Source organism: Genypterus blacodes, unplaced genomic scaffold (assembly GCF_046128005.1).
Source record: "Genypterus blacodes isolate CSIRO-AG114 ecotype Tasmania unplaced genomic scaffold, CSIRO-AGI_Gbla_v1 ptg000011l_1, whole genome shotgun sequence".
In the NCBI taxonomy this organism is placed as follows: Eukaryota; Metazoa; Chordata; class Actinopteri; order Ophidiiformes; family Ophidiidae; genus Genypterus; species Genypterus blacodes.
The window spans coordinates 1752501-1771895 of NW_027466825.1; the positions used below are offsets into that span (position 1 = coordinate 1752501).

General features: G+C 41.7%; 4 protein-coding genes and 1 long non-coding RNA gene across 11 annotated transcripts in view; 1 reads left to right on the forward strand and 4 right to left on the reverse strand.

The window, feature by feature from the left end:
- Window positions 1–19395, reverse strand: part of LOC143008402 (ubiquitin carboxyl-terminal hydrolase 50-like) — a 29464-nt gene that overhangs the window by 191 nt on the left and 9878 nt on the right. Inside the window, exons 1-12 of one of the 6 annotated variants that reach the window (XM_076160182.1) lie at window positions 4569–4887; window positions 4432–4485; window positions 4213–4315; window positions 4005–4126; window positions 3624–3694; window positions 3403–3525; window positions 3223–3318; window positions 2859–2990; window positions 2611–2748; window positions 2455–2489; window positions 2339–2373; window positions 1–2230 (exon numbers count right to left, since the gene is read on the reverse strand). The exon at window positions 1–2230 is cut by the window's left edge and continues 191 nt beyond it. In XM_076160182.1, coding sequence (XP_076016297.1) covers window positions 402–2230; window positions 2339–2373; window positions 2455–2489; window positions 2611–2748; window positions 2859–2990; window positions 3223–3318; window positions 3403–3525; window positions 3624–3694; window positions 4005–4126; window positions 4213–4315; window positions 4432–4444 — 2697 coding nt within the window. In that variant the 5' untranslated portion in view covers window positions 4445–4485; window positions 4569–4887 and the 3' untranslated portion in view covers window positions 1–401. Of the gene's footprint in view, window positions 2231–2338; window positions 2374–2454; window positions 2490–2610; window positions 2749–2858; window positions 2991–3222; window positions 3319–3402; window positions 3526–3623; window positions 3695–4004; window positions 4127–4212; window positions 4316–4407; window positions 4486–4568; window positions 4888–12656; window positions 14524–14604; window positions 14640–16789; window positions 17102–19395 lie in introns of those variants that run through there. The other 5 variants (XM_076160174.1, XM_076160158.1, XM_076160166.1 and 2 more) reach the window with 5 other exon arrangements.
- LOC143008543 (uncharacterized) lies at window positions 5532–7215 on the reverse strand. Of its 2 annotated transcripts, XM_076160357.1 has the most exons (4): window positions 7148–7215; window positions 6912–6991; window positions 6226–6428; window positions 5532–5868 (listed from the first exon to the last, which is right to left on the reverse strand). In XM_076160357.1, exons 3-4 carry the CDS (start codon window positions 6359–6361, stop codon window positions 5726–5728), a joined length of 279 nt encoding a protein of 92 aa, XP_076016472.1. In that variant the 5' UTR covers window positions 6362–6428; window positions 6912–6991; window positions 7148–7215; the 3' UTR covers window positions 5532–5725. The 2 variants fall into 2 exon arrangements, with proteins under 2 accessions (XP_076016472.1, XP_076016478.1); XM_076160363.1 differs by lacking the exon at window positions 7148–7215 and having other exon boundaries at window positions 6912–7005.
- On the forward strand, window positions 7289–9164 carry LOC143008534 (putative E3 ubiquitin-protein ligase RNF144A-A). The gene is made up of 4 exons (XM_076160344.1): window positions 7289–7528; window positions 7887–7987; window positions 8143–8316; window positions 8469–9164. Exons 1-4 carry the CDS (start codon window positions 7441–7443, stop codon window positions 8922–8924), a joined length of 819 nt encoding a protein of 272 aa, XP_076016459.1. The 5' UTR covers window positions 7289–7440; the 3' UTR covers window positions 8925–9164.
- LOC143008587 (uncharacterized) lies at window positions 9262–10769 on the reverse strand. The gene is made up of 2 exons (XR_012964609.1): window positions 10158–10769; window positions 9262–10058 (listed from the first exon to the last, which is right to left on the reverse strand). It is a non-coding gene; the product is annotated as an uncharacterized LOC143008587 (long non-coding RNA).
- On the reverse strand, window positions 17963–18872 carry LOC143008556 (ubiquitin-ribosomal protein eL40 fusion protein-like). The gene is made up of 2 exons (XM_076160377.1): window positions 18670–18872; window positions 17963–18311 (listed from the first exon to the last, which is right to left on the reverse strand). Exons 1-2 carry the CDS (start codon window positions 18803–18805, stop codon window positions 18169–18171), a joined length of 279 nt encoding a protein of 92 aa, XP_076016492.1. The 5' UTR covers window positions 18806–18872; the 3' UTR covers window positions 17963–18168.

The following is a 19395-nucleotide window of genomic DNA, read 5'->3' on the forward strand; positions in this document are numbered from 1 at the left end:
TTTGAATCGAATAAATCCGTGCTGCAAAACGAAATAAACACAGATTGTCATTTGAATGATTGTTAATAGAACCTAATAATATATTGCACACTTTCAAAGTGATTTTTTTTCCACGTATATCGTTCCCTTTCTTCACAGGGGAATCTAACTATATCAATAACACAACACACACAATCAACAACTGTCAACAACGACAAAAATGCAACCAGAGACAGAAAAGAGAAGATTTCTGATTGTTTGACTTGACGAAGTAAACAGGATTTATAGGAAGAAGAAGAAAGAAAGACGTTTCTCTTGGTTGTTTACATTTTCAGACCCCAAGAAACCAGCAGATGATGTCACAAAAAACAACAGAAACATGAGGACGTGCTTTGTCCGATTGGGTTGATCAGGCTCCCCTCTTATTCTGACTCTGAAGTTTGCCCCTGTTTCGAAGGAAAACACCCCAACAAACTGCTGCCTCGCTCTCTCTTTGTTTTCTTTTTTTTCATCCCTTTCCTGCTCTGAAATAGGCTCCTTACAGGGAAACAAGATGTATTATTCGCATGATCCTCAACAGCCGCTCTCTTTTCTACAGCACTCTCACTTGCTTCTCTGCCTTCATGGGCTCTTTTCAAGCTGCGTTTCCCTACACGATCAAGCGAATCATCATCATGTAGTTTTAATTTCCTCACATCCTCCGTCAGACGTCTGTGTTCCAGGTTGTGTTTAGTCTCAACTTTGCTCTCAGTCTTGTTGCTTGGTGGGGCTTTCACTGATATTTCTCTCACACTTTCCTTATATGTGCGTTGTATACCAGTGGGGGTCATTTTATCTTCTTGCTCAGTTATCTTCACGAGTAGTTTTCCTGGTTTGTGCTTTGTATCAGACTTCTTCTGGCCTCCCTTCACACTCTCGCTTCTAGATTTGGCATCTTGCTGATCATCCTCCAGCATTTGGCCTCTGTCGCATGGCTTCATACTTCCACCCCTCTCTGATCCCTGGCTCTCTCTCCCTCCTCTCCTTCCTCCCATTCCCGGTTGTCCTGTCACAGCCTGATCCTTCCTCATTTCTCTGTTTTCAGTGTGTTTGTTATCTCCTTTCATTCCCATCTTGTCTCCCTTGCCGTGCTCTGTCATCCTCTCCTCTTTTGTCTGTCTAACACCTTCATTTTGTTGATTTTCCCGGTGCTCTGTTCTCTTGTAGAGGTCATGCTGTGTCTCCGTCTTTTGTTCATGGACATCGGCTGTCTTTACTGCCTTAGTGTCCACCATCGTCCTCTCCTGGTCGCCCTGTATGTCCACACTAACAGGTTTATCATAATCACCATGTCTAACCTGTTTCCTCTCCTCATTGCTTCTCTCATATTTTCTCTCTTTTTCTCTCTGTCTAACATCAGGAGATCTTGCAGGTTCTACATCTTTGATAGGGTAAATATATTCTGCGCAGGGCTTGTCAGATCTAGATTTTGGAACACATGGCCTCACCTGTTGTCTACAGTCTACTCCCTGATCCTCTGTCCGTCTGTATTCACTCTCAGACGGCACGCCTGGGATGTTCCGTGTTCCTGTCCTTTGAACATCTTCATTATGACCTCTCTTTTGCTTCTTGTCTTCTTTTCCATCCTCCTCTCCCTGCACGACTGGGATTTTCAACACTTCTGTCCTGAGATCATCATCTTCATTATGTCCTCTCTTTAGCTTCTTGTCTTCTTTTCCATCCTCCTCTCCCTGCACGACTGGGATTTTCAACACTTCTGTCCTGAGATCATCATCTTCATTATGACCTCTCTTTTGCTTCTTGTCTTCTTTTCCATCCTCCTCTCCCTGCACGACTGGGATTCCCGTCACTTCTGTGCTGAGATCATCATCTTCCTTGTCTCCTCCCTTTTGTTCCTCATCTTCTTTCAGCTTCTTCATTAGTCTCCCCTCATCATCCCCCGCTTCATCCCCGCCCCGTGTCTCCAAATGAACATCTTGAGACCCGTGTGTTGTACATGTAACACCCTCCTCATTCTGTGTTTTCTGTCCAGCATCAAGTCTTTCTCTCCCTCTGCCTTCCTCGTCATCTCCTATCCTTCCACTTTTTCTCCCTGTAGGATCTGTTATCATGCCTTCCACACCTGCCTCTTTGTCCACCACCTCAATCTCCATATCTGTTATCTCCTTACTCTTCTCTATCTCCTCATATTTGTGCCTCGTATCCTGGGGGGAGACTACCAGGGAAGGTTCTTGGATGATGTCTTCATGTACTGTAGGTTTGAAGCAGGAATAAAACAAATTGAGGCCAAAAGATGTACGTATGTAAGTTATTTGAAAACTGCAACGCCTTGAGAAAGAAAGAATACGAATCAACTCACCCTTCTTGTAAAACAGAAGATAAGCACTGGTGGATCTAATGGAAGAAACAAGAAAAGTAGGTGAGGCCACTGTTCAAATTGAGCAAACTGCAACAGGGAAGACAGACAAAACTCACCTCTCAGTCATCTTCTCCTGGAACGGTTGGAAATTCTGTATTTTGATAAAGAAAGCCTTTTTAAAATTGTGCACTGTACCATAAATGCTGGATTATTATAATGGTATTGTTGAACAGAAGAGTTCTACAGCAGCACGGGAGTGGAGGTGATCTTACCGGCCTGACATCAGCATCATTAAACTTATACCAGGTCTTATCCTCCTGGGATTGGATTGTAGCAGTGTAATGTCCACTTCTCAGGTCTCCACAATGGTCCACTATCGCATACAGTTCATATGCCTGATTCTTATGTAGCTGGAGGAAATAATGTATTACAAAAATAAATAAATAAATCTATATATAGTATATATATTGAAAAAGTGACAGATATCAAGAGGAATGTGCGGACGGTGCACTCATTATACCTTTGGTATCTGCAGGATGCGAGGAACGTCCACACAGCAGTTGATTTTGACATATCTCATGTACTGGTAGTCAAACTCAAACCTCTTCAGCAGCAGCATCAAAACCTCCGGATGATGCTTCATCTCACATTTCTGATTAAATAAGAGAAGACAAATGAAGATGCAGGAGAAAAAACTGTCTAGACTCCATTTATGCGACAACATGGGGGCACAGAAATTTACAAGGAGGTGAAATCTTGTTTTTAACTGCACTGCGATCCAATACAGTAATACCATATCATAAACTCTATACCTATTAAATCGTGAAGTCTTAATATGATCATGACACAGAAGTATAGTAAATGTAAGTTCCTTCATAACTCACGACAGTGGCATCTGCTTTGGCATCACACGTGTCACAGTACAGCTGGTTCTCTCCTTTGACCTCTGTATCTCTGAAAAACTCCTTGATGCCCTGCACCTGAAAAAGCACGAGTGTCACTTTACTCTTAAATCATCTCCAAATGTCACACATGTCTCAGCCATGGCAGACATTTGTCCTCACCACATTATAGTCGTAACTGGTGGAGTCTGTCAATGCAAGGGGAAGACTCCAAAAAGCATCATGGGTATTCGTCTCTGCGCCACACACACATCTGAACCTGTGTGTTAACTGTCCATGGAATAGCTTCAGGTACAAAAACACACAGAGGGTCATTTGTCATTTAACCTACATATTTTATTCTGTGCAGTTAGATGATATTATTTGTGATTAGTAGTGTGTACCTGTGATGCTTCAGCACTGGTCAGACTTAAAATCTTCTCATAGTATTCTGCAGCATCGCGCTGTTCAAGCACTGTGGATGAAAAGAGTATAATGTTTGTTAAAGAGAAGAACAGTTCATCTTAACGTATGCATAATATTTATATTGTACAAACCCAATTTTATTTATAAATAATTAGTGACTACCTTCTATAGATGGATTTTATTTGTAGCTTTAATTTTGAGGTTTGCCACCAGGTGGCACGGTTGCTCCTGTGAGAACCACGGCGCATTTGTACTTTACTGTATGGCCACTAAATATTACGGCAATAACAATAATAACACAGTTTATGTGTAATGTGTTTTTCTGAACCTAACGTGATGCTGTAACGATAAACTCTTACCTCTTTGAATTCCAAGCTTCTTGGTAATCAAATATGTGTAAGCGTCGTGTTGCTTTAAATCGTCAAACAGGGTCTTAAGTTGCCCATCAACACACTCGGTGTCTGGATTTTCTTTTGCGTGCCTATAGAAAGCACACACACCACACAAGAGTCACACGTCGTTCATTTGAACTAAAAATTAAAAATAGTCAAAGAATCAATCTGGCACCTGTCCACAGCCTCTCTGAAGTCGTCAGTCATGTAGAGGACCTGCAGCACACTGTTCAAGTAACACGTCGATCCCTGGTTCACCAAGCCGTTGTATTTTTGGCCTGTTATAAAAAAAATGCACGAACCTTAAAAACTGCCTAAATGATATAATTATCGTTAACAGATCAGCCTGAATGAAACAGGCTCGGCTCACCTGGACGGCATTGAAAATACTTACGAAGATAATTCATGTTGTCCTGTTTATTAAAATGCGTTGTCCTTTCTTTGATAACTGCGAATGATATAGAAGATATTAATGCTCTTGGATTATAATTCGAACGCAAAGGTAGAACAGGTGGTCAAACATCAGCTTACCTCGAACTGGAGGCTACAAATGCTGAGAAATGTGTCTTGGCTCCTTGGAAAACAGGGTTGCAGTTGCTGACACGGACAATTATGTGTCTCAAAAACAGCAAATACTTTCTGTTTCATTTTACGCCACACGTTGAATGCTGTCGAAATGATTACCAACTCTAAATCTTGTGAGATGAGGTGAATTAAAATGTGGCTATGGCGGTGCTGTTTTAACGACAACAAATAAAGCCTGTTCTTTGAACAGCTGACGTAAAAATAAAAACAAATCGACTTTCACCCAAAATAAAGTTGTCTGAGGATACATTATGTTACTTCCGGGAGCACTTGAATGCGCCACTTGTTAAAAGGACAGCGCTCAAGTCAGCCGTCGTTTGAAACTCGGTTGTCAAGTCAGACTCATGTATACGTGTAGAGTGCACGTGTACTACGTCCGTTTTTCAAAATAAGCTGGTTACACACGCTTGTACATAGACATAGCTTAGTGTCTGATATTTGAGGGTTAATAAAATAATATTTACCCATAGTTTCTGGCAATGACTGACATGGCTGTTTTCAGGGCAACTCTGACTACACACAAACACATACACAAGCACCTTTACTGTAGCATTTTGAAGAATTACACAGTTTAAATCTCACTTTTTGTGTGAAAATATGGGACATAAACTTTCTCAATACTTATGGGCGGCTGATTTGACCAAGGAGTTTCAAATGACGTCCGACTTAACCGAAGTCGAAAACCGTCGATAATGGTAATGTTGTAGCACGTCAAGAGAAGGCCTCTCGATGTCATCTTATTTGTTATGTTTTGGGATGCTGGTGAAATAGTAACTGGATTGTCCTGCTCTGTAAACGTGTGGGAGGATCATTATGATCAGAATTGGACTGATTACACCATGTAAATCAGTTGTCATGGGGATTTCTCGCTATATCTTCATATATATGTACCAACAATCACAATGTGGATGAGAGAAAGAGATTTATTCAAATTGACAACACAAATTTAAATGGAACTATTTGGCAGAATACACAGAGAATGTTCCAATGAATCAGCCCTTGGTGGTGTTATTTGGGAGAGGCAACGTTGAATCAAGCGGCAGCAGCAGCAGTAGGTGGAGGAGGAAAAGGAGGAGCGGTCTGTGGGGTGTGGATATCCGTGGTCAAAGTTCTAGCCCTCCAGGGACCCTCAACACCATGTGGAGGACAGACATGCTCTGAATCCCATATGAAGACAGCAGGGTGGAGTCTCCGTCCAGCATTTTGTCAGTGAAGAGCAGCCGCAGAGTGTCAGGGCCGTCCCCCCCTATGGACACACACACACACACACACACACACAGGGGGTGGGGGGTTAGAGCAAAACAAAATGCTGTAGTTCCATATATGAATAATAATTCATTATTATTTATTTCAAAGGCTCGTCAGCAAAAAACTGTTAAAAAAAGTTAAATAAAAAAAGTTAAAAAGTTGTTGAAAAAACTAAAAAAAACTAAAACATCCAGTTGGTTCATCGTTTTGGTTATCTTTAAAATATTGTTAGCTTCAACGTCCTGAGAAGTTATTACAATATGTTTACTATGAGTCTAACAGGAGAATGAATGTAAGATGGCTGTAACTTCACTTTTCATTTTAGACCTACATACAGTGTTGTTAGTGTTGTTACCTGGTAATCTCTCCACTATCTTCTCCTTCAGTTGTAGTACAGTCATGCTGGCCATCTGTTCCTCAGTGTTGCACAGGTCGATGGTCATCTTCTCCCCCCTGATGCCGTTGACCATCACCTGGTAGATTTTACCCATTTCAGCTGTGGTCGACTGTGGCTTTCTACTAAGCTGCTTTCGCGCTGTGCAGTCAGAGGGTTGTTTTCTGTGTAAACAAAAATGGGGCGAGGCCACAGAAATGCATGAAACACTTTCACTTTCATCCTTAAATCATTACTCAACAATAATGATAGTTAACTTACAGTATGTTTGTCTTATCTTACACAAAATGTCCTAAACTGAAATATCTGTATTTTGTATAGTTGTGTATGGCTCCTACAATTTACGTGTGTGTATTTATTGCACGTGTATGCGTGTGCAGTGTTTTCAATGATGAGTTCATGAACCCTGGGAGAACTGCATGTGTTACAGTCTGCTGATATGAACAAATAAATACTCTCTGAAACACAAACTTTAAGAATGAATCATCCTCATAACAACAAGTGTGATGCAAGTCAGATGCAAAGCACAAGCATGATTGTTGTTCCAATATTGGTGTAGAGATTAATAATGAGGGAGGGAACCTGTGACTGTGCGGGCACAGAGTACAAAGAGTTTAAACAGGCATTGTAAAAGATATGTGAGTGACCTTTGAGCCCAGTATATGTGTGTGTGTGGTTGTTGTGGCACATCGTTGCACCTTCAGCATAGGTACACAGCATCAGGACTCTGAAAGTGGTCTCACAAACAAACAAAGTGACACAACATGACAGTAATGATGCATCTACACAACAACAATGTCATCTGAAGATGTCACAATGTCACATTAATGCATTACTAAATCCTAGCGGAATATTAATTATCAATCATCTAGTTCTTCCTCACCTCCCACAGTGGTTGTAATTGTCAAAGACGTCTTTAACTGGAAATCACCTGATGTTCCCGGTAGGTGTGGCATGTGACTTCACCAGCTCTTCTGCATGCTGATCTGATCTAAATATAGAGGGAAAACTTGTCATGTGATTTCTTGTAATAGGGGAGAGAGAGAAAGTGAAAGCGAGCTGGATCCATTCTGGCGTCACTGATCCCAGCTCACACTCCGCCTCTGCTGATGCTGCTTATTGCAGCCGGAGAGAGAGAGACGGTGTGTCGACACGGAGGAGCTGATCTGAAACAAGATGTCAACGCAAAATCAGGATGAAAAAAGATACGACCCCAAAGACACCACGCTGAAATTTGTCAACAGACCGGATGATTTGGATCCATGTAAGTGTCGCACACACTCACACACCGTGTTCTCTTTCATGGATGTACATCACTTTCTTTCATCAAATGTTACAGCAGTGTCCTTCGACGATACGAAGCAGAGTTTAGGACTGAGTGGGGATTTTAAATCTGAGTTTCACGGGGCTGACTTTTAAAAAGAGTCACATTGCCATGGCAACTTCATGAGGGAAATCAGACATAAGAGCTGATTTCTACAACATGTACTTAGATGATTTACTTGATAACAGAACAATAAGCCCGTTCAATAAGCTGCACTGCTCAGGAGAGTCTTGAGTACCTGTGCTGATGTTGTTGTTGTTGTTGTTGTTGTTGTTGTTGTTGTTGTTGTCCTCTTCAGACCCAGATGAGGAAGTCACAGGTCTGTGTGCAGAGATGTCCTGCGGCCACGCTGTCACCCCAGAGTCTCTCACTGCGTGGTGTCGCAGCCTGCTGGATCAGGTACTTTCCATCATCCATCATCACAATAGAGTCGTTGCTGATTCATATTGAGGCTTAGGTTTGTACTTCACACCTGCAATGTGACCTGGGGACCAGATGTCTTTGACCCTAGTCCAGCATCTAACATCATCTGTTTCCTCTCATTCAATTTTCAGGATAAATACAAATTTAAGTGCCCTGCCTTGAAAAATGGCACCCTCCAGATATGTGATGAGCTGTGGTCTTATCAAGAGGTGCGCAGGCTGGCTGTGCTCACCACAGAGGAGATGCAACACTTTGAGGAGACCATTGCCTGTCTAGCTGCCATAGAGTACTGCGAGTATAAACCAGTGAGTGTCCTGACCTGCTGCTCTCTTTACCTTCAAAACAGATGCAGGGTAGTTTAAAGGACATGATTTACTTCCATGAAATCCATCACCAACACAATCATTCTGCCAGATGTCTTACAAGTTAAATGTTTACATTTGTGATATGTTAACAGTGCCCTGGGTGCAGAACCTATGTGGAGAGAGAGGACATCACCAACCTCAGCGTGCAGTGCCCAGTCTGCACTTCAGACAAGAAGAAACTCTTCCAGTTCTGCTGGCAGTGTCTGGCCAGTTGGAAAGGGAAGGCTCCCCGCTCTGACCGCTGCGACAACGACGGCTGCATCAACACTGACCTCCAAATTCTCACGAATTGCAAGACCACGGCCCTTCCTCAGGTGCAGGGCGTGGAAGCGTGTCCCTCCATCCGGGCCTGTCCAACGTGCGGACAGAGAGTGGAGCACGACAAAACGGGCTGCAAGAACATCATCTGCCCCCGCTGTCAGGTTGAGTTCTGCTTTGTGTGTCTGAAGCTCACTCCTGAGTGCCTGAAGACAAGCTCCTACTTCATTCCATGCAGCGACGGAGTGGCTGCCAGACAAACATCCATCCCTGTATGGCACAGAAACTAACATACTGTACTCATCATGCAGACTTACTGCCTGTTGTTGCAATAAAGTTCACTATTACAGCGGCACATCGTCTGTTGCATGCTCTGATGATGCTGTGTTCAAATGTTTATGTGCTGGGCTCAAGTTTACCATTAACAGCTGCTTTAACGCTCTGACTCTCTCTAGTGTTCGGATTATGCAAGTGCTCCTTTGACTGAGTAAAGTGCTCAGGCTTCATCAATAAAGTTTCCCTTCCACGAACTCAGTATTTCTGTTCTATTTGAATCCCCGGTAGCTGCAGGTGTGTGTTGAACAGATTGTTTGAAGGTGAAATTGTAAATTACAGCCACAGAAAATATTCACCAAGACATTGAAACTTTAATTGCCCAAAGAATTGCATTTGCACAAGTTTGGTATAAAATGATTATTTTGATGTGGGACGTCATTGAAAACACACAAATACATAAGAACAAGAAGTTTAACCAAATAGCAAAAGGAAAACATCTTCCACTTGATGACTTCAGCTCCCTTTGTCAGACAGAAGACAGACATAACATTTCACATTATGTCATCACTTTCATGGATGTGGATTTGTTTCCCCACTCAGATGTTTGGTATCGGCTCTCTATCATCCATTCATATACAGTACACACCTACACACACTCTGTCAGCTTTTGCGCACACACAGACACAATATGAGGAGTGAACGGATGAATGTTTACATCAAAACCTTTCAAATCTCTCAAGACATCAGGTGAATTGTCAGGTGAGTGAACGTCACAGCAGTACGTTGGGTGCTTCAACATGTATTCAGAGTCTGTTGCTGTGTCTCTGTCCCCACCCAGTGTCTCTGTCCTCTTGGAAGTGTCAGCAGGACACAGAGAGGTTTTTCAATAGGCTACTTGCTGCATCTTACCGGTTATAACGCACGTATATGTGCAAAAGATAGAGAAAGGATATGACATTAATCCTGTTTCCAGATATTCACAAGCTTTTCATGACTTTGATGCATTTCCCCCCCACCACTCAACTTCAGTCTACATTCGATGGTGCAGTTGGCCAAGATACGACAGGAAGTCAGCAAGGCGGAGTTTCATTCAGCGCCCTGCCAGCCAAGACCAAACGGAGCGCCTCCAAAGTGTATGTTTCTGAAAACTCAATACAGAGCATTATTCCATTTAAGCTCGTCAGGTCTGTAAGTCAAACAGTGCTTCTGTGTTGTACAGATATATACACATTTACACGTGTTCATACCAGGGAGTGCCTCCACTACCTTCTCCTTCAGCTGCAGCACAGTTATGTCCTTCAGCTGCTCTTCTCTGTCACACAGTGGGAAACTCCAACCATTTTGGTTTCTAACCCTGTACCAGTTTTGACCAGATTCACTCTCTCAAAATGGCAGTTGAAGTCTACTTTCACTTACGTCTCAGATTAACCACCCATCCTCCTCCTCATTCTCTTCCTCTTTGTGTATTCCTGTTCTACAGCCAGAATACTTTTTAAATATATAGGTAAGGCGTTTTCCTCTGTGACATGTAATATATCCTGCCTTGCTCAGAGGTTGACCTAGTGCCTCCCTGCTACCTTTAAGCGTGACATCATCTCCTGAGAAGCTGTAGGTTACATTTTCCGCTGTCCAGCTCCCATTTTCTTTTTCTCCCATTTCCCATTTCTAACATTATCACCACATGTTACGTCCCAAGTGATTGTATTTACTGATAGTTCGGTCCTGCTGGTTACAAATTGTTTTCTAAACTTTCCAAATATGTCCACGTGGCTCTGGCTCCCTCTAGTGTTCAGATCATGCAAGTGCTCCTTTGACTGAGTAAAGTGTTCAGGCTTCATCAATGAAGTTTCCCTTCCATGAACTCAGTATTCCTGTTCTATTTGAATCCCCGGTAGCTGCAGGTGTGTGTTGAACAGATTGTTTGACGGTGAAACTGTAAATGGCCACAGAAAATATTCACCAAGGCATTGAAACTTTAATTGCCCAAAGAATTGCATTTGCACAAGTTTGGTATAAAATGATTATTTTGATGTGGGACGTCATTGAAAACACACAAATACATATGAACAAGAAGTTTAACAAAATAGTAAAAGGAAAACATCTTCCACTTGATGACTTCAGCTCCCTTTGTCAGACAGAAGACAGACAAAACATTTCACATTATGTCATCACTTTCATGGATGTGGATTTGTTTCCTCTCAGATGTTTGGTATCGGCTCTCTATCATACATTCATATACAGTACACACCTACACACACTCTGTCAGCTTTTGCGCACACACAGACATAATAACTCTAATATAGAGACATCAGGTGAGTAAATGTCACAGCAGTATGTTGGGTGCTTCAACATGTATTCAGGGCTACACACACATGTATTTGTCCCTTCAGGTCTCTGTTGATATCCAATGCACAGGCCTCCTCCAAATAACTGCACATCTTGCAGTTGGTGGAGGGATCAAACACTGTATTTCGAGCAGTTCTTTGTTCCTTGGCTGGAATACTGTAGACTTGTCCCGTGGTTCGTCGTCTGTTGCTCTGTCTCTGTCTGTCTGTCTCCAACCTATCTGTTATTAGTGCTTTAGTTATTAGTGAAGCATTGCAATATTGCCTGATTCACGCAATTTTCCACAACAGGTCATTTTAAAAGCATGACTGCGCGTTATACCGGAATAACACAGATTTAGCTGGATTCCTGGAGTGAGACAGGTCAGATTAACGACCTGATTTCAGGCCTCCTACACTGGCCTGCGCCGCCTGGAGTGGGGGATGGTATTACACCCTAAAACTCTGACGCAGATACAGTAGAAGTACACAGTCGAGATTCAGCAAACACACGTATATGTGTAAAAAGACCGAGGCATTATAATAGACTAATCCTTCTTGAAGAAATCCGCAAGGTTTTCACGACTTCGACGTACTTCTCCGCCCCCAGTAAACCGACGTGACCAGGCGAGAAAGGAGCCGTGCTGAGTCGCGCATGGAGAGTGTCCATCTTGCAGCTGGCGTGTGAAGAACAAACGGATGTTATCCTTGCGTGTTCCATCTGAAAACACAATACAGAGCATTATTCAATTTAAGCGCGTCACGTCTGTATGTCAAACAGTGTTTTTGTGTTGTACAGATATATACACAGTTACCTTTTGGCCTCTCCACTATCTTCTCCTTCAGTTGTCGTACAGTCGTGCTGGCCTTCTGTTGCTCAGTGTTGCACAGGGCCATGATCATCTTCCACCTGAAGCCTTTGACAATCACCTGGTAGATTTTACCCATTTCAGCTGTAGTTGACTTCGACGTTCTACTAAGCTGCTATCACGCTGTGCAGTCAGAGCGTTTTGTTTACTGCGCGACTGAAAAGGGGCGAGGCCACAGAAATGCATGAAAGACTTCTGCTTTCATCCATAAAGCATTACTCAACAATAATGAAAGTTGCAGTATGGACTCATCTACACAACACTATTCTATTCTTACACAAGTTCCCTACAAAATCTCCTTCCACACCTGCAGGTGTGTGTTGAACAGATAGTCTGAAGGTGAAATTGTAAATTCTAGCCACAGAAAATATTCACCAAGACATTGAAACTTTAAACTAAACCTAAATGTGAACTAACTGATGATGATTCAGGAAAAGTCACAAATCACCTTTAAAAGTAATCCACATCTCAGCATGGTCAGAATCAGAAGGATCAATTATATCACAACATAAGGGATAACTGAAAAAAGTTGTATTTGTTATTTTTATTGTTTCAAGTGGTTCATACACATGATGTATGGCAGAGATGTGTCAATCCAACCGGACTTTTTATTCAGAGCAAAAAAAAAACAAAAAAAAATTAAAGGCATTATTTTTAGATTCAAGCTTTATTTAATGAGTAATATTTAGGCATAATTTCTAATAAATCAGTGCTGCAAAACAAAATAAACACCAATTGTCATTTGAATGATTGTTAATAGAACCTAATAATGTATTGCACAAATGATTCTTTCCCGTATATCGTTCCCTTTCTTCACAGGGGAATCTAACTATATCAATAACACAACACACACAATCAACAACTGTCAACAACGACAAAAATGCAACCAGAGACAGAAAAGAGAAGATTTCTGATTGTTTGACTTGACTAAGTAAACAGGATTTATAGGAAGAAGCAGAAAGAAAGACATTTCTCTTGGTTATTGACATTTTCAGACCCTAAGAAATCAGCAGATGATGTCACAAAAAACAACAGAAACATGAGGACGTGCTTTGTCAGGTTGGGTTGATCTGAGTTCTTGCCTCTTATTCTGACTCTGAAGTTTGCCCCAACACGCTGCTGCCAAGCTCTCTCTTTGTTTTCTGTTTTTTCATCCCTTTCCTGCCCTGAAATAGCCTCCTAAAAGGTAAACAAGACCTGATTCTTGCATGATCCTCAACAACCGCTCTCTTTTCTACAGCACTCTCACTTGCTTCTCTGCCTTCATGGGCTCTTTTCAAGCTGCGTTTCCCTACACGCTCAAGCAAAGGATCATCATGTAGTTTTAATTTCCTCACATCATCTGTTTGTGTTCCAGGTTGTGTTTAGTCTCAACTTTGCTCTCAGTCTTGTTGCTTGGTGGGGCTTTCACTGATATTTCTGTCACACTTTCCTTATGTGTGCGTTGTATACCAGTGGGGGTCATTTTATCTTCTTGCTCATTTACCTTCATGACTAGTTTTCCTGGTTTGTGCTTTGTATCAGACTTCTTCTGGCCTCCCTTCACACTCTCGCTTCTAGATTTGGCATCTTGCTGATCATCCTCCAGCATTTGACCTCTGTCGCGTGGCTGCATCCTTCCACTGCTCTCTGATCCCTGGCTCTCTCTCTCTTTTGGATATTGAATATCCTCCACTATTTTATATTGGACACATGGCGTCACCTGTCGTCTACAGTCTACTCCCTGGTCCTCTGTCCATCGTCTGTATTCTCTCTCAGATGGCACGCCTGGGATTTTCCATGTTTCTGTCCTTTGAACATCTTCATCATGTCCTCTCTTTTGCTTCTTGTCTTCTTTTTCATCCTCCTCTCCCTGCACGACTGGGATTTTCGACACTTCTGTGCTGAGATCATCATGTTCCTTGTCTCCTCCCTTTTGTTCCTCATCTTCTTTCAGCTTCTTCATTAGTCTCCCCTCATCATCCCCCGCTTCATCCCCTCCCCGTGTCTCCAAACGAACATCTTGAAGCCCGTGTGTTGTACATGTAACACCCTCCTCATTCTGTGTTTTCTGTCCAACATCAAGTCTTCCTCTCCCTCTGCCTTCCTCTGCATCTCCTATCCTTCCACTTTTTCTCCCTGTAGGATCTGTTATTATGCCTTCCACACCTGCCTCTTTGTCCACCACCTCAATCTCCACTTCTGTTATCTCCTTACTCTCCTCTTTCTCCTCATATTTGTGCCTCGTATCCTGGGCGGAGACTACCAGGGAAGGTTCTTGGATGATGTCTTTCTGTATTGTAGGTTTGAAGCAGGAATAAAACAAATTGAGGCCAAAAGATGTACGTATGTAAGTTATTTGAAAACTGCAACGCCTTGAGAAAGAAAGAATACGAATCAACTCACCCTTCTTGTAAAACAGAAGATAAGCACTGGTGGATCTAATGGAAGAAACAAGAAAAGGAGATGAGGCCACTGTTCAAATTGAGCAAACTGCAACAGGGAAGACAGACAAAACTCACCTCTCAGTCATCTTCTCCTGGAACGGCTGGAAATTCTGTATTTGGATAAAGAAAGCCTTTTTAAAATTGTGCACTGTACCATAACTGCTGGATTATTATAATGGTATTGTTGAACAGAAGAGTTCTACAGCAGCACGGGAGTGGAGGTGATCAGTCTTACCGGTCTGACATCAGCATCATTAAACTTATACCAGGTCTTATCCTCCTGGGATTGGATTGTAGCAGTGTAATGTCCACTTCTCAGGTCTCCACAATGGTCCACTATCGCATACAGTTCATATGCCTGATTCTTATGTAGCAGGAGGAAATAATGTATTACAAAAATAAATAAATAAATCTATATATAGTATATATATTGAAAAAGTGACAGATATCAAGAGGAATGTGTGGACGGTGCACTCATTATACCTTTGGTATCTGCAGGATGCGAGGAACGTCCACACAGCAGTTGATTTTGACATATCTCATGTACTGGTAGTCAAGCTCAAACCTCTTCAGCAGCAGCATCAAAACCTCCGGATGATGCTTCATCTCACATTTCTGATTAAATAAGAGAAGACAAATGAAGATGCAGGAGAAAAAACTGTCTAGACTCCATTTATGCGACAACATGGGGGCACAGAAATCTATAAGGAGGTGAAATCTTGTTTTTAACTGTGATCCAATACAGTAATACCATATCATAAACTCTATACCTATTAAATCGTGAAGTCTTAATATGATCATGACACAGAAGTATAGTAAATGTAAGTTCCTTCATAACTCACGACAGTGGCATCTGCTTTGGCATCACACGTGTCACAGTACAGCTGGTTCTCTCCTTTGACCTCTGTATCTCTGAAAAACTCCTTGATGCCCTGCACCTGAAAAAGCACGAGTTTCACTTTACTCTTAAATTATCTCCAAATGTCACACATGTCTCAGCCATGGCAGACATTTGTCCTCACCACATTATAGTCGTAACTGGTGGAGTGTGTCAGTGCAAGGGGAAGACTCCAAAAAGCATCATGGGTATTCGTCTCTGTGCCACACACACATCTGAACCTGTGTGTTAACTGTCCATGGAATAGCTTCAGGTACAAAAACACACAGAGGGTCATTTGTCATTTAACCTACATCTTTTATTCTGTGCAGTTAGATGATATTATTTATTTTATTAGTAGTGTGTACCTGTGATGCTTCAGCACTGGTCAGACTTAAAATCTTCTCGTAGTATTCTGCAGCGTCACACTGCTCAAACACTGTGGATGAAAAGAGTATAATGTCTATTAAAGAAAATAATAGTTCATCTTAACATAAACATAATATATATATATATTGTACAAACCCAATTTTATTCATAAATAATTAGTGACTACTTTCTATCGATGGATTGTATTTGTAGCTGTGAGTTTGAAGATTACCACCAGGTAGCACTGTTGCTCCTGTGAGAACCACTGCGCATTTGTACTTTACTGTATGGCCACTTATTACTACGGCAATAACAATAATAATACAGTTTATTTGTAATTTGTTTTTCTGAGGGTTAGGGTTAGGGTTAGGATTTCTGAACCTAACGTGGTGGACCTAATGACTACTAGAAGCCTAAAAAGAGGTCGATATTGTAACTATAAACTCTTACCTCTTTATATTCCAAGCGTCTTGGTAATCAAATATGTATAAGCGTTGTGATCCTTTAAGTCATGAAACACGGTTTTAAGTTGCCGATCAACACACTCGGTGTCTGGATTTTCTTTTGCGTGCCTGTAGAAAGCAAACACACCACACAAGAGTCACACGTTGTTCATTTGAACTAAAGTTTAAAAATAGCCAAAGAATCAATCTGGCACCTGTCCACAGCCTCTCTGAAGTCGTCAGTCATGTAGAGGACCTGCAGCACACTGTTCAAGTAACACGTCGATCCCTGGTTCACCAAGCCGTTGTATTTTTGTAAAAAAAAAAGCCAGAACCTTAAAAACTGCCTAAATGATATTATTATCATTATTATCATACAGATCAGCCTGAATGAAACAGGCTCGGCTCACCTGGACGGCATTGAAAATACTTAGGGAGATAATTCATGTTGTCCTGTTTATTAAAATGTGTTGCCCTTTCTTTGATAACTGCGATTGATATAGAAGATATTAATGCTCTTGGATTATAATTCGAACGCAAAGGTAGAACAGGTGGTCAAACATCAGTTTACCTCGAACTGGAGGCTCCAAATGCTGAGAAATGTGCCTTGGCTCCTTGGAAAACAGGGTTTCTAGTCTATTGGTGGAGTTACAGTTGCAGACACGGACAATTGTGTGTCTCAAAAACATCAACACTTTTTGTTTCATTTTTGCCACACATTGAATGCTGTCGAAATGATACCAACTCCAAATCTTGTGAGATGAGGTGAATTAAAATGTGGCTATGGCGGTGCTGTTTCAACGACAACAAATAATGCCTGTTCTTTTTCTCTTTTTTTGAACAGCTGACGTAAAAATAAAAACAAACCGACTTTCACCCAAAATAAAGTTGTCTGAGGATACATTATGTTACTTCCGGGAGCACTTGAATGCACCACTTGTTAAAAGGACAGCGGTCAAGTCAGCCGTCGTTTGAAACTCGGTTGTCAAGTCAGACTCATGTATATGTGTAGAGTGCACGTGTACTACGTCCGTTTTTCAAAATAAGCTGGTAACACACGCTTGTACATAGACATAGCTTAGTGTCTGATATTTGAGGGTTAATAAAATAATATTTACCCATAGTTTCTGGCAATGATTGACATGGCTGTTTTCAGGGCAACTCTGACTACACACAAACACATACACAAACACCTTTACTGTAGCATTTTGAAGAATTCCACAGTTTAAATCTCACTTTTTGTATGAAGAAAAATTCGATACTTTTGTGCGGCTGATTTGACCAAGCTGTTTCAAATGACGTCCGACTTGACCGAAGTCAAAAACCGTCGATACTGGTAATATTAACTGTAATGTTTTAGCACGTCAAGAGAAAGCCTTTCGATGTCATCTTCTTTGTTGATTTGGGATGCTGGTGAAATAGTAACTGGATTGTCCTGCTCTGTAAACGTGTGGGAGGATCATTATGATCAGAATTGGACTGATTACACCATGTAAATCAGTTGTCATGGGGATTTCTCGCTATATCTTTTACATTACATTACATTACGATCATTTGGCAGACGCTTTTATCCAAAGCGACTTACATTACCACCCTTCGCAGAGGGGGGAGCACTTGAGGGTTCGGTGCCTTGCTCAGGGGCACCTCGGCAGGGGCTCGAACCGGCAACCCTCCGGTTCCCAAGCGGAAGCACTACCCACTGGCTCAGGCAGGTACATATATATGTACCAAAAATCACAACGTGGACGAGAGAAAGAGATTTATTTAATTAGAAAACACAAATTTAAATGGAACTATTTGGCAGAATACACAGAGAATGTTCCAATGAATCAGCCTTCCATTCTAATGTCCCCTGGTGGCGTTATTAAGGAGTGGCAACGGTGAATCAAGCAGCAGCAGCAGGTGGAGGAGGAAAAGGAGGAGGGGGCTCTGGGGTGTGGACGTCTGTGGTCAAAGTTCTAGCCCTCCAGCGACCCTTAACACCATATGGATGATCGAATTGTGTTGAATGCCATATGAGGACAGCAGGGTGGCGTCTCCTTCCAGCGTTTTGTCAGTGAAGAGCAGCCGTAGAGTGTCAGGGTCGGCCTTCCCTATGGACACACACACACACACACACACCCACCCACACACACACACACACACACACAGGGGGGGTTAGAGCAAAACAAAATGCTTTAGTTCCATATATGAATGATAATTTATTTCATGGCTCGACAGCAAAAAATTGTTATAAAAAGTTAAATAAAAAAAGTTAAAAAGTTGTGGAAAAAACTAATAAAGCATCCAGTTGGTTCATCGTTTTGGTTATCTTTAAAATATTGTTAGCTTCAACGTCCTGAGAAGTTATTACAATATGTTTACTATGAGTCTAACAGGAGAATGAATGTAAAATGGCTGTAACTTCACTTTTCATTTTAGACCTACATACAGTGTTGTTAGTGTTGTTACCTGGTAATCTCTCCACTATCTTCTCCTTCAGTTGTAGTACAGTCATGCTGGCCATCTGTTCCTCAGTGTTGCACAGGTCGATGGTCATCTTCTCCCCCCTGAAGCCGTTGACCATCACCTGGTAGATTTTACCCATTTCAGCTGTGGTCGACTGTGGCTTTCTACTAAGCTGCTTTCGCTCTGTGCAGTCAGAGGGTTGTTTTCTGTGTAAATGAAAACGGGGCGAGGCCACAGAAATGCATGAAACACTTTCACTTTCATCCTTAAATCATTACTCAACAATAATGATAGTTAACTTACAGTATGTTTGTCTTATCTTACACAAAATGTCCTAAACTGAAATATCTGTATTTTGTATAGTTGTGTATGGCTCCTACAATTTACGTGTGTGTATTTATTGCACGTGTATGCGTGTGCAGTGTTTTCAATGATGAGTTCATGAACCCTGGGAGAACTGCATGTGTTACACTCTGCTGATATGAACAAATAAATACTCTCTGAAACACAAACTTTAAGAATTAATCATCCTCATAACAACAAGTGTGAGCGGATGCAAAGCACAAGCATGATTGTTATTCCAAATTTGGGGTAGAGATTAATAATGAGTGAGTGGACCTTCGGACTGTGAGGGAACGGAGTACAAAGAGTGTAAACAGGCATTGTAAAAGATATGTGAGTGAACTTTGAGCCCAGTACATTTGTGTGTGTGGTTGTTGTGGCACATCG

Coding starts and splice junctions, on each gene's coding strand:
- LOC143008556 (XM_076160377.1), bottom strand. CDS start 18,805: ATGGGTAAAATCTACCAGGTGATGGTCAACGGCTTCAGGGGGGAGAAG. Junction 18,312..18,669: donor GATAGTGGAGAGATTACCAG/GTAACAACACTA, acceptor GTGTGTCCATAG/GGAAGGCCGACCCTGACACT.
- LOC143008534 (XM_076160344.1), top strand. CDS start 7,441: ATGTCAACGCAAAATCAGGATGAAAAAAGATACGACCCCAAAGACACC. Junction 7,988..8,142: donor GTCGCAGCCTGCTGGATCAG/GTACTTTCCATC, acceptor TTCAATTTTCAG/GATAAATACAAATTTAAGTG. Junction 8,317..8,468: donor AGTACTGCGAGTATAAACCA/GTGAGTGTCCTG, acceptor ATATGTTAACAG/TGCCCTGGGTGCAGAACCTA.
- LOC143008543 (XM_076160357.1), bottom strand. CDS start 6,361: ATGGGTAAAATCTACCAGGTGATGGTCAACGGCATCAGGGGGGAGAAG. Junction 5,869..6,225: donor GATAGTGGAGAGATTACCAG/GTAACAACACTA, acceptor GTGTGTCCATAG/GGGGGGACGGCCCTGACACT.